The sequence below is a fragment of the Cariama cristata genome, unplaced genomic scaffold, assembly GCF_000690535.1.
Source record: "Cariama cristata isolate BGI_N322 unplaced genomic scaffold, ASM69053v1 scaffold7435, whole genome shotgun sequence".
In the NCBI taxonomy this organism is placed as follows: Eukaryota; Metazoa; Chordata; class Aves; order Cariamiformes; family Cariamidae; genus Cariama; species Cariama cristata.
Window position 1 is genome coordinate 1 of NW_009618034.1, and position 12,459 is coordinate 12,459.

Here is a 12,459-nt window from a genome sequence, read left to right on the forward strand (position 1 = left end):
TTGTTGCCTCTGTGAGGGGGTTGCGGGTGGTGCCGTCCTTGCTTGGGACCTCGTAAGGTGCCCGCGAGTTTCATTCGCGTTTGGTGGAGGAGTAACGGTGCAAAGATCCTCACTTCCTACGAGCTGGAGGAAGGTGCACCCCCAGATAGGGGCGAGAAAGAGACGAATGTGGTTTTTATTTGAGGAGTTCAGGCCTTCCAGACGTCAGGAATGCTGCCTGAGGATGTGGATCTGCAGGAGAGCAACTCTGTCTTCAGGGAACAACCTGGGTACCTTGGGTCTGCTTTGTGGGAAGGGCAGGGAGGAGGTGGGGAGGCAGCAGTGTTCCTGTTCATGTGTCTGTAATAGTACCCAGGAGCCAGGGAGCGGCGGGGATTTAGCAGTGGGAGGGGCTGCTGATCTTTTGTTGGTGCCTGCGTGGATGAACAATTGTACCCTCGTGCCTGTTGTGGCTGTTCCAATCTACCTTTCTGTCCCATCGCTCCCTGTGCTGATGCTGGCTTCTTGTTGCTCTTTCATGAGTTGCTAGCACCTTTTTCCAGCTTCTTTTGTGCTTATTTGGAGCCAGGTTCAAGATTCTTCTACACTGAGATACAGTCACTGGATTTCTGTGCTCTTTCTTCACTCACTGCCTCTCTGCTCTCTTGCTGTAACAGCAAGTAGAAAGAGCTAGTGAAGAAGTTTAGTTGTGAAGGCACCTGGTTGTAGGCAAAAGCTCTTCACAAACGTTGTTCTGTCATCCTGCTGAGGCAGCTTCTGAACTGAGGTCAGCCATGGACTGTGCGGTTTCCAAAGAACATGAAGTTTCTCCAGAGTTGAGTTTGTCCTGCTGACATCCAGGCTGTACTGGTCTTGTGAGCTGTGATGGCCAGAGCGTGCAGCTTTGTGCTCTGCGCTGGAAGTTTGCGGTGACTTTAACATTGATGATGTCTGCACCGCTGTGCTGTGCAGCTGCGTTGCGAGAGACAAAGCCTGGAAGGATGCAACCTCCTCTGTCTTCTCAGGATGGCAGTGTAGTTCCCTGTATTCTTTTCATGTTCCTCAAACTTTTTTCTCTGTAGCTGCAGCTCTGTGGTTGGTTGGTTGCTTCTTGGGAAGCAGAATGTGAAATACTTGTAAAGGGACCTGTTGTGGGGGTAATAGCTTCCCTGCTAGGGATTCAGACTCCTGCCTTTGAGGCCGTTACGTGAACTCATGGCTCACCCCGAGGCCTCTCCCCGGTCCAAGAGCCCCCCCTGACAATGAAGGTAGGCTCATTGTGGGGTGTGGTGTACAATGTCTATTTTAAAGCAGACTGGCTCCTTTTTCAGTTGGTGTCTACCTTCTGCCACAAAACTTCATCTTTGGAGCGGATGGAGGAGGAAGGCGGTGATGATGAGGAGGATGATGAATTGGACATCTTTGGGGGTTATGACAACTTCAAGGGCTACAACAGCAGCGTGGGCAGTGACAGCAGCTCCTGTCTGGATGAGTCCAGTGACGATGAGGTGGCAGACCGGGAAGCTGGAGAGCTTCCGACCTCTCCTGCGCACCAGCAGTCCACAGGCCGGCTCACAGAGGACAGCGGCTCCGAGCCAGGTACTGCGCTGCCTGCCTGTTCTACCTAAAGCACGTGCGTGATGGAAAGAACAAGGGCTGGGGGAGCTGAAGGGTGTATGACTGCACTTTAAGTACGCTTTGGGAGCAGCACGGGATTGAGACTGCATTTTCTGGGCTACGTGGGGGAGCTGCGGTGTGTAATGAGGGTTACCTGGGCTCAGCTCTGTCCTTGCAGTGCATCGACCCTGCCAACTGCTCACGTTTTTGTGCCTTCCTTCTCTCAGCTGTGTGCGAGATGTGTGGGATTGTGGGCACCAGGGAGGCTTTCTTCTCCAAGACCAAACGTTTCTGCAGCGTCTCCTGCTCCAGAAGCTACTCCTCAAACTCCAAGAAGGCCAGCATCCTGGCCAGACTGCAGGTGAGTCAAAACCCTTCCTTCTTCCCTGGGGATGGAACAGCATGTGCCCGTACTCAGGGGTGGGTGGTTGCTCTCTAGTTAAAGATCAGTCTGCCATTATCAGTGGCTTGTTCTTCCTGCCTGAAGTCCCCAGACAACACATGCAAGCTGAAAAGTGGCGCTCCGTAGAAGTTGAGGAAGGACACATCGATATTTTACCTGATGTTTCTTCTTGTTCCTATGAGCATTAGTAAAAATTGTAGTAACCTGAAAATCACCCCAAGGAAGAGACGCATGCCCTGCTGGCCAGTTGCAGGGCCTGGCTTCCTCTCCTCTCCTGGGCCAACTAACATTCCTGATGTCGCTTCTTTTGTAGGGGAAACCACCAACGAAGAAAGCTAAAGTTCTGCACAAGGCAGCCTGGTCAGCCAAGATTGGGGCCTTCCTCCATTCGCAGGGCACGGGGCAGCTGGCAGATGGGACACTGACAGGCCAGGATGGTGAGTATGTAGGTGAGGGGAGAGGAGATGCAGCTGCTGGAGCCACAAAAATGGGGACACGTGGAGGGCTGTAAGCTCTGCGGTCCTCTTCCTCACCTCTGGTGCACTGCCTTGTACTGGAACGATGTGTGGGATACAGGCTGGCAGGACACAGGGCATGTCTCTCTCCCTCTCTGCCGGTGCTAACGGAGCCCTGGTGGGTTCCTGCCCATCTGCTATTGCAGCCTCATCCTCACTTCTGGGGCAACTTGGACTGAAGCATAAGCTCTGTAGTCACAGTCTCATGAGAAACCGTCAAAGCTGACTTAAAGGTTAAAGAAGTTTTATTTAAGCCAAAGTCACTCACTGATCAACTTGAGGAGCAGGCAGTCGCTGCAGCTAAAGGAGTAGGAAGCTGCTGTGTTAGGGCCAAAGTGAACCCCAGGGGGGTGGCAGCAGGGATTGATCCCTGAGCAGAGCTCTGCTGGAGCAGAGCTGTAGCCTTGGATCAGAAGTGACTGTGGGATTAATATCCCAAGGCTTCACTCTGATTTTCCCAGCACTCTCTGGGAAACAAGCACTGCTGATATGACCCTGCAGTGTTGCTGCTGAGAGGCAAAGCTGTTAAGTGATGTAGTGCTGACAGGATGCAGCCTCTACCCTCCGCAGAGTGCTTGAGCCCTGGGCTGAATTTGACCCCTTTTCTTGCCCCTCCTGCCCCCATCCCCTTTCCCAAAAGCAAGTGCTAGCAAGGATTAATAATATGTTGTGCCTCTTGCGGGGGCTGGTCCCCGTGCACTCGTGGGATCTAGTTCCCCAGTAGGGAAAATGCACTGGAACGCAGAGTCCCTGTGTGCTGGGGCAGAGGGCTCTGTCCCAGCACAGACCACAGTGGTACTGCAAGCCTAGACCAGAGGTAACTGAGTGCTCTGTGCCTTCTCTAGAATTTCACCTGATTTTCTGCTCTCATGTCTGCTTATAGCACTCGTCCTGGGCTTTGACTGGGGAAAGTACCTGCAGGAGCATGGCTTCAAGGCAGCTCCTGTCAGCTGCTTCAAACACGTGAGTTCTTCTTTGCTGTGCCTTGCAGTGTGCGCGGGGCGTGTTGTATGCACGGGGCTCCCTGGTACTCCTATGACAAGTGGTGGGGAGAGGCCTGGGGAGCCGGTTATTGAGCCCCAGCTGAGGCAAGGAAAGAAGTCGGGGCTTCTCACAGCTAAAAATGGGAGTCCCGCAGAGGGACAAGGAATTTTAGAGGAGGAAGCAGAAGGGGACTTGATAGGAGCACTGCTTGGCCAGTGCTGGCTGGGGACAGAATTAGTTCTACCTGGGGGGATAGCGGAATGCTCCTGGTTGCCTTTGCAGTTTGTGTGGGTGAGCACAGCCCAGGGTGATGTGCAGGGAGGAATTCAGATTACGTGGGCCTGGCAGTAGCTGCCCCTCCAGCATGTCTGGTTCCTGTCATACTGATTTGCAGTCCTTATGGGCCAAGTAGCCAAGGCAGATACACGGAAGAATGGCAGTTCTTAGGTATTATAGCTACTGCAGGCTCTCTGTGTATGAAGACTCACTTGTTATGTTCCTTTTGAGTTGTGATCTGTGATAATAGTGACAAAACTGCCTTTTTCTTGAGGATAGGTCAGGAAGACATGGCAGTTTTATTGATGGTTAGGGATTTTGATACCATAGAGGAATGGCAGCAGCTACTTTGGTACAATAAGACAGCTGGCAGTGGAATAATTAAGTATTGCTTTACAATGCTCTGCCTTTTGGGATCCTCAGTGAACACTCCAGTGAGATGTTTAGGGCAATTCGGTTGCATTTCAGGCTGTTGGCAGATATAGGAAGGGTAAAGCCTGCAAGCCTGTGCCTAAAAGTGTAGCTGCCTAAAACATGTCTCTGAAAGCTGGAACGAGAGCCTGAGCCCTGCTCTAACTGTCAGCGACCCTCTCCCAACGTGGTTGTCTCGATCCTTCAGGTGCCGCTCTTCGATCAGTGGGATGATGTGGTGAAAGGTATGAAAGTGGAAGTGCTGAACAGTGATGCCGTGCTCCCCAGCCGTGTGTACTGGATTGCGTCCGTCATCCAGACTGTAGGTATGTCTCCAGTGTCATTCCTGGCAGCTGAGGATGGCTGACCTCTGAGGGAAGCTTTAGAGAGCCGAGTGTAGCTGGTCAAGGAAAACATCGGCTCTTTGGAGCTCTGCAGCTACTGAGAGGTTTTGGAACAGGAAATATCAGGGGGTGGGGTTGGGAGGAAACCAGCATCTGGTTCCTCTTCTGGTTGCTGGGCTCTTTGTGAGGGCGGTTCTGCCTCCAGAATGGCTGGAGAAGCTCTGATAACCTATGCAAAGCTCTGAAGGCCATGCTGTAGGGACTAAGCCTGTGATGCCCAACAGGGAGAGAATAAATTCTTGGCCTCTCATGCCTTTCTCTGGTTGTCTGCTCTGTCCTGGCAGGGTACAGGGCCCTTCTGCGATACGAGGGCTTTGAGAATGATGCTGGCCATGACTTCTGGTGCAATTTGGGCACAGTGGATATTCACCCCATTGGCTGGTGTGCCATCAACAGCAAAATCCTGGTACCACCACAAAGTGAGTATGGGGCGAGAGGGGTCAGCACGTGCCTGGGCATGGAGGACCCTTGGTTTATGCCTAGCACAGTGGGACAGGTGCTCCCACTGTATGTGGGACCACAGCTCCATTTGTGCTCTGAATTACAAGGAACAGTTAGTTCTTTGGGAAGCTGGAGATTGCTTGGACTGCACCCTCTGCATCTCCCTGTGGTTGACCCCAGGGGTGCTGGATGCAGAGCTCGTGTCAGACCTATAGACAGAGGCTAATGCAGGTGGCTGTTCCTCCTTCTGACCCACACGGTGACTAGGCTTAGCCTTTCGGGGAACTTTTTGGTCCTACATCCTGGACAGTACCTCTGGGGAACGCAATGGCTCCAGTCCCTGCCTAACTACCGGTTTGGAGAGGGACACCAGTTTAGCAGAATTCTGGCAAGCTGAGATTTGCTTGGTCTGGCTCACGTGTTTCTGCTCTAATAAAACTTCCACATCTAGATCAGTGGAGCTGGGCATCTGCTTGGCCCAGTCCCTTCTGTAACGGTAATCCTTTGCAGCCAGTTGTGGGGGCAAGCTTGCAGAACTGAGAGCAGGCACAGGTTCTGAATGTGAAGAAGGCCTCTTGATGCAAATGGACTCTCAGAGAGGAAGAAAGGTGTAGTGTGGTGCTGTAATTCCTTTGGTCATAAAGATGTGCTTTTTCCCTCTGTATGTGCAGCTATCCATGCCAAGTACACTGACTGGAGAAGTTACCTCATGAAGAAACTGGTGGGAGCCAGGACCATCCCAGTGGATTTCCACATCAAGGTAAATGTGGGAGGCTGTCGTTTTATGTGTGGAAACGAAGCCGAAGCCAAGAGAGGTGTGTGCAATGTATCTCTTCTGGTTCCGATCTGTGCACCTCCTGTGTGCCTCCTTGAAACCCGGCCAGGGGCAGCGAGTGCTTCCCCATGCTCCTCCGATACCTGTCATGATGCGGTGGGTAATGGCACAGCCTCCCTGCCCTGTCAGCACAACCATTTCTCCTTTGGGTCATAGATCAGCTTTAAAAGCTGTTGTCATGTAGTCTGCTGGAAAATACTGGGAATAAAGTTTGCCCTTTCGAAGGGAGAGGCCAATGCAGCTCCAGCCTGGCCTTTCCCTGCCCTGTTTCAGTGCCGAGGAATGGCTCCAAGAGTCAAAAACCTTTCCCTTCAGTGTTGGTAGCACAGCAGCCTGTGGGGAGTGAGAGGGGCACAGGCTCCCTCAAAGTGCATGGAGACAGCTGTGCCGTGGCCTCGGCAGCTTCACAGCTCTTCTGGTTGGTTCATGTAGCTTGTGCTGCGCTGAGGTTAGACCTTGTCGGGGGAGAAGAGGCTCTTTTATGGGTGGCAGCTTTGGAAACTGCAGATAAGGAAGATTATCCCAGAGACAGCAGGCAGGAAGGCAGGTGATGGATTTTCCCATGTGCGAGGTAATTGGTGACACCGAGCTGGAGACCTTGATGTAGTTGGTGTTTCCCTTGTTGTATCTCAGAAAAGTTGAGAGGACGTTCGTACCTGCTTGTTCCTGAGCCACAGTTTGTAGCTGAGAGCTCACGCCATGGAAGGGAAGTGGTAGAGGGAGACAGATGTCAGTATCTTTCCCCTCTTAGCATCTCGAGTCCCACCTAATGAACAGGAGGTGGAAGGGGAAGACCTTACCTTAAAAGTTCTTCTGGATTCAGGTGTAGGCTGGTTTGGGTGTCTGAGTCTGTTTTGAGCTGCGGTTCCTAGTTGCTGCACAGCATTCTGGGATCACAGTGCCAAAATAATTAGGTGTTCTGTAAACACCTTGGGGTATTTGTGGATGAGTAGGGCTAGGCTGTATCAGCAAACTGAAGGTCTCAAAAAAAATTCAGTTAGAAGGCAGCTAGTGACTCTTTTCGCCTTTGGGTCCATCTGCAGAGTAACTCTGGCATTGGAGGTGGAGTTGGCAGATAAATCATCATGTTGCTCAACCTCTGGTCAGAGTAAAAAGGTGAAAATAAGGGCCTGACCTCTTTTAAAGTCAACTGAAAATCCTGTTGTCCTTTGGGAAGCTACACCTCTAACTGCTTCCAGCCTTGAAACCCTTATGGTCTCTTTTGTGACTGAAAAAGACACGCAATTCCTCACTCAGGTCCTGGTGAAGAGAAGTGACATCTGTTTCTTACACTCAGAATGTTCACGCAGGGTGCTGGCTGAGCACTGCTCCTGGACCACGGTGGGGGGCCACAGGACAGGGGAGATTTAGGGTGCGTGTGCCCAACCGTGCTGTCATGTGTGGGGCTGGCAGCTCCCTGTCCTCAGATGAAGCCGCTCCCACGCATCCCTTCCCAGAGGTGTCTCCCAGTCAGCTTTGGGCAGCGCAGGGCGTTGGGCCAGCATGTCTGTGGGGAAAGCTATTCTCTGAAGTGTTTGGAGAAGGAAAATACCATGTGCAATTGATCTCACCTACTCTGTTGGTTGTTGCCAGATGGCGGAGAGCATGAAGTACCCATTCCGGCAGGGCATGCGGGTGGAGGTGGTGGATAAGAACCGTGTGTCCCAGACGCGCATGGCAGTGGTGGACACGGTGATTGGGGGCAGACTGAGACTCCTCTATGAGGATGGCGACAGCGATGATGACTTCTGGTGCCACATGTGGAGTCCCCTCATCCATCCTGTGGGCTGGTCACAGAGAGTGGGCCACAGCATGAAGAAGACAGGTAGGGATCAGGCCACGGCAAGCATCTTCTGATTTGCTATGAGCTCCCCGGACCCTGCCGTTGACACCAGTCTTGACGTGCTGGGAGCCAGGCAGTTGCCTCAGGACCTGACAGATAAAGTCTATGTAGTCGTGTGTCTGCTACTTTTCCCCTTGGATAGCTAAAAGCCCAGTGATCTGCTGCCACAGGTCAGGACAAGGGGGACTGTAGGGTTTCTTACCCGAAGCAGGTAGTCTGTCCCCACAGTGAGAATGCAGAGTTTGCAACATCACAGATGTTTATAGTCTTTTTGAGAAAATTCATGCTGGCTTCTGTAAGACTGGATGCCATCAGGTTGTGTTTTTCTGGACTTCACAGAGAAGAATTGTTGATCAGCTTAGACTGGCAGAAAAAAACCAAAACTTGAGCTCTGCTGATCCTTTTGGTTGTGTCTTCCTTCCTTGCTGCTTCTCCCTGGTGATTACAGCTGCATGTAAAGGTGTTATCACTAGTGCTCAGGAAGCTCAGCCATCTGCTCTTGAGCAAGCCCTGCATCACAGCCCATGTTAGGAGAAGGTGTAGAGGGACTGACCTGTTCTTTTTATTACTCTTCTCATGGTCTCTGATCTAGGTCTTTTATAGCAGCTGAGCTCTCACCAGGGAGTTAATAACCAACGTTGTTTTCTTACTGTAGTTGCTGCAGGTTTCTTACCTCTCTTTGTTTCTTCCGTTCCTCACAGAAGAAAAACGCAGTGACATGGCAAACCATCCCACCTTCCGGAAGATTTACTGTGATACTGTCCCCTATCTGTTCAAGAAGGTAGGGCAAATCTGCTTTTCTGTGTTGGGCGCAGCAAAGGAAGCAGTGATACCGCTTCCTTCCTTGGGTATATACGCTGCTGTGTGGGTTGTTGAGGACGGCTCATTTGTCTCTCATGGCTATAGGGCAGTAAGGTGTTTAGGGTGTCAAGGCTGTGGTTGGGCAGGGGCAGGTCAAAAGAGAAAGATGGAAGAACTAAAAGACGATGATAGATTGAGGGGCTCAGTTGAAGGGGAAGCAGTTGCTTGGACCTTTGAGTTGGAGAGGGAAGATGATAGCCTGAGAGACCGGTTCAGACAAGGAGCTGGATCATACCGGTAAGGAATGAGATGAGAAGGAGGCTTGCTTTGCTGTGGAGCACCGACTGAGTGCTGGGCCTGGCTCTCTGACTGAGCAGAGCCTTGGCAAGAGGTTGTTAACACAAACATGGCGTTGGTTTGGTATTTCTTGTAATATTTCTTCTTTCCCCTCCCAACTTGAGTTGAGCCAAGCAAAGAAGCTCTAATCTTGTTTGCACTTGGCATGCTTGCTGTCAGGATGGCCCTGTCCCATACCCCTGAGAGCACGTGGTATACCGGAGTCTCCCTTAGGTACGAGCTGTCTATGCTGAAGGTGGATGGTTTGAGGAAGGCATGAAACTGGAGGCTATTGACCCCCTGAATCTGGGCAACATTTGTGTGGCCACTGTTTGCAAGGTAAGTTCAGTGGGCAGAGGGGGTCTGCTGTGTTTACCTGAGATAACCCAGCCTCTCCTCAGGTCTTTGCAAATCATAGAATCATTTAGGTTGGAAAGGACCTTTAAGCTCATCCAGTCCAACCGTTAACCTAGCACGGCCAAGTCCACCACTAGACCATGTCCCTAAGCACCACACCTACACGTCTTTTAAATATCTTCAGGGATGGAGACTCCACCACTTCCCTGGGCAGCCCATTTCAATGTTTGGCAAACCTTTTGGTGAAGAACTTCTTCCTAATATTCAATCTAAATCTTCCCTGGTGCATCTTGAGGCCATTTCCTCTTGTCCTATTGCTTGTTACTTGGGAGAAGAGACCGACCCCACCTCACTAACCCCTCCTTTCAGGTCGTTGTAGAGAGCGATCAGGTCTCCCCTCAGCCCCCTCTTCTCCAGACCAAACCCCCCCAGCTCCCTCAGCCGGTCCCCCTCCCTCCCCATCAGACTTGTGCTCCAGACCCTTCACCACCTTCGTTGCCCTTCTCTGGACTCGCTCCAGCACCTCAAGGTCCTTCTTGTAGTGAGGGGCCCAGAACTGGACACAGGATTCGAGGTGCGGCCTCACCAGTGCTGAGTACAGAGAGACAGTCACTTCCCTCGTCCTGCTGGCCACACTATTCCTGATACAGGCCAAGATGCCATTGGCTTTCTCGGCCAACCTGGGCACACTGCTGGCTCATGTTCAGCTGGCTGTTGACCAGCACCCCCAGGTGTTGAATAAGACCGACTAGGATTTTGCATGAGGAAGAGGAGAGGGCTGTCAAGAGAGGTAGGCAGCTGGTGTGTGGAGGGAATTGGAGCATTACCTCAGAGGTCTGAGAAGCTGATGAGACCATCAGTTGTCCATGGATCCCTAAGCGGACAGCATGAAGATGAACATGCTTGGTCTGCAAGCTAGCTGTCCAGTGTATGAGACTGACAGCCACCCTTCCTTCACCCTTGGGCATGCAGTAGGGAAGATTTGTCCTCCCGTTCTTGGAGTCCGTAAAGAGAGGCCTCTGTAGTGCTGCCGTGAGGAGAGTGAGGAGAAGGGAAGAATTGTGAGGGGACCTCCACGTGGGGAATGTGGTGTATCTGTATGGGCAGCATTCACAGGTATAGAAAGCTGAAGCTGGATGTGTCTCCTGCAGTTTCTCTTGACGAGGTAGTAGCGAGCTCTACTCCTGTGCTAGTGTTGAGAAGTAAATTGCTTGGCCAGGTTTCCTCAGTGAAGTGCATTGCACGTCCTAAAGCGTAGCAGCGACTTGGGCTTTTCCTGCTCCCTCAAGAAGCTGTTTGCCCTCATAGAACCCAAGGAGAGGACTTTGACAGTTGGGGTTTGGCAGGGAGATGCTAGGAAAGCTCTTTGCATGTGTAAAATGTTCCTTCCGGCCATTGCTTAGGAATGTGAAGAGGTTGGGGCAGACGTGCCTATCGCATTTGGTAGGCACTGTTTGCCAGTGAGTGACAGGATGGGACAAGTCTTGTTGCTGTAGGAAGTGGCAAGTCTGAAGGTGGTGCCTTTCCCTGCTGCCCAGTAACAAATTTGTGACTTGGGCTGCCAATAAAGTCTGTTTCTGAGGGAGGACAGAGCTCCTGACCACTTATGGCTTGGTCCTTTTCACAAGGCTGTTAGTGTTGGTCCCAGTCCTGCAGAAATTTCTGCTTTGGGGATTAGCTTGTGTTGACTAACACATCAGGAGAAGCTACTGCATGCCCTGGAGCATGTAGCATTGTCTTTTACTATCTGGTGGCAATTGTGATCCATCTGTGGGGACTCTTGGGGGGATCCTTTGAGAGGAGAGGCTTTTGAGCAAGCGAAGCTCTACACTCATACCCTTTGCTCCCATCTCAGGTCCTCTTGGACGGGTATCTCATGATCAGCATTGATGGAGCCACCTCTTCTGATGGCTCTGACTGGTTCTGCTACCATGCCTCCTCTCACGCCATCTTCCCCGTCAACTTCTGTCAGAAGAATAGCATCGAACTGACCCCTCCAAAAGGTGAGATCTGGACTCTGCCCTGTGGTACAAACCTGCATTCAGAATCTGCTGCGCGGTGCTTTTCTGAGAGGTGTCACATTCAGTTGAATCAAAACCACAGGGTCCCAATCTGCCTGTTTTTCAGGGGGATAGGGCTGGTTCAGAGAGCCAGACTATTTGAGCTCTGCCCATACGCCAAGTGGAAAGAAGTAACATCTCCAGAGGGCATTAATTGCATGGTGGTTAGCTCCTGGCAGATCAGTGAGAGAGGTGTATGATCCCCAAACCGAGCAGAATCAAGGGTTTAAAGGACAAGGAGGGTGGGAAAAGATAAATAGAGCCATTGCTGCATGACTCGGTACTTAAAAGTGGCAGGAGTCACCTCTGTTCTTGTATGAATAAATCTGAGACAGTATTTCTGCAAAATCCCGAGAGGCAATCACCCTAGGTGTGTTTTTACTGCCTTGTCTGGCCATACCCAAAAAGGCCTGCTCTGAATTTCTTCATTGCAGCACTTTTGTGCAGTGCTATTCTGTCTTCCTTTGATGTTCCTGCCGGTGGGAGAAAGATTGGTCTTAATGGTGTGTCTTGAACATACTTCTTCCTGCCTGCTGCTTCTTGTCACCTTTCTCTGTGGTCTGGGTAGACGGAAGATGGATGTTCAGAGTTGCAGCTTGCACTTTTCTGTATTTGCCCGCTGGAGGGTGGTGCTGGACTGCCATGGAATCTGTGCACTCAATTTCTGTCCTAGATCAGGCTGGATGTGCTGGTTCATCAAACTGCTTTGCAACCAGTTGCTGTGCCTCCTTCCTGCCTATTCTGCTTTTTCCCCCAGCTCGTCTATGCAGTTGACTGCCTTTTTTTTCCTCTCTTACCGTTTCTTCCTGCTGCAGGGCAAGATGCAAAGACCTTCCACTGGGAAAGTTACCTGGAAAAGACTAAATCAAGAGCTGTTCCAGCACGGCTCTTCAACACAGTAAGTGCTGCCAGGAAGAAAATATGTGTAGGGATGCTTGCAGTCAGCAAGGAGGAGTGCAAGAGCTCAGGCTGCCACAGAATGGTTGAGGTGGAAGGGACCTCTGGAGGTCATCTTGTCCCCCCTGCTCAATCAGGGTCACCTATAGCAGGTTGCCCAGGACCATGTCCACATGGCTTTTGAATATCTCCGTGGATGGAGACTCTACAGCCTCTCTGGGCAGCCTGTGCCAGTGCTCAGTCACCCTCAAAGTACAGAAGTTCTTCCTCATGTTCAGGTGGAAATTCCTGCGTTTCAGT

General features: G+C 51.5%; 1 protein-coding gene across 1 annotated transcript in view; it reads left to right on the forward strand.

Annotated features, from left to right (window-relative positions):
* The first annotated feature begins 1,317 nt into the window (after positions 1-1,317).
* L3MBTL2 (l(3)mbt-like 2 (Drosophila)) overlaps positions 1,318-12,459 on the forward strand; it is a 15,983-nt gene continuing 4,841 nt past the window's right edge. The window contains exons 1-12 of the mRNA XM_009700696.1: positions 1,318-1,578; positions 1,824-1,957; positions 2,313-2,436; positions 3,398-3,477; positions 4,394-4,511; positions 4,874-5,008; positions 5,702-5,790; positions 7,459-7,690; positions 8,410-8,489; positions 9,080-9,184; positions 11,058-11,205; positions 12,078-12,160. Of these exons, the coding sequence (XP_009698998.1) occupies positions 1,353-1,578; positions 1,824-1,957; positions 2,313-2,436; positions 3,398-3,477; positions 4,394-4,511; positions 4,874-5,008; positions 5,702-5,790; positions 7,459-7,690; positions 8,410-8,489; positions 9,080-9,184; positions 11,058-11,205; positions 12,078-12,160 (1,554 nt within the window). The 5' untranslated portion in view covers positions 1,318-1,352. The remainder of the gene's footprint in view (positions 1,579-1,823; positions 1,958-2,312; positions 2,437-3,397; positions 3,478-4,393; positions 4,512-4,873; positions 5,009-5,701; positions 5,791-7,458; positions 7,691-8,409; positions 8,490-9,079; positions 9,185-11,057; positions 11,206-12,077; positions 12,161-12,459) is intronic.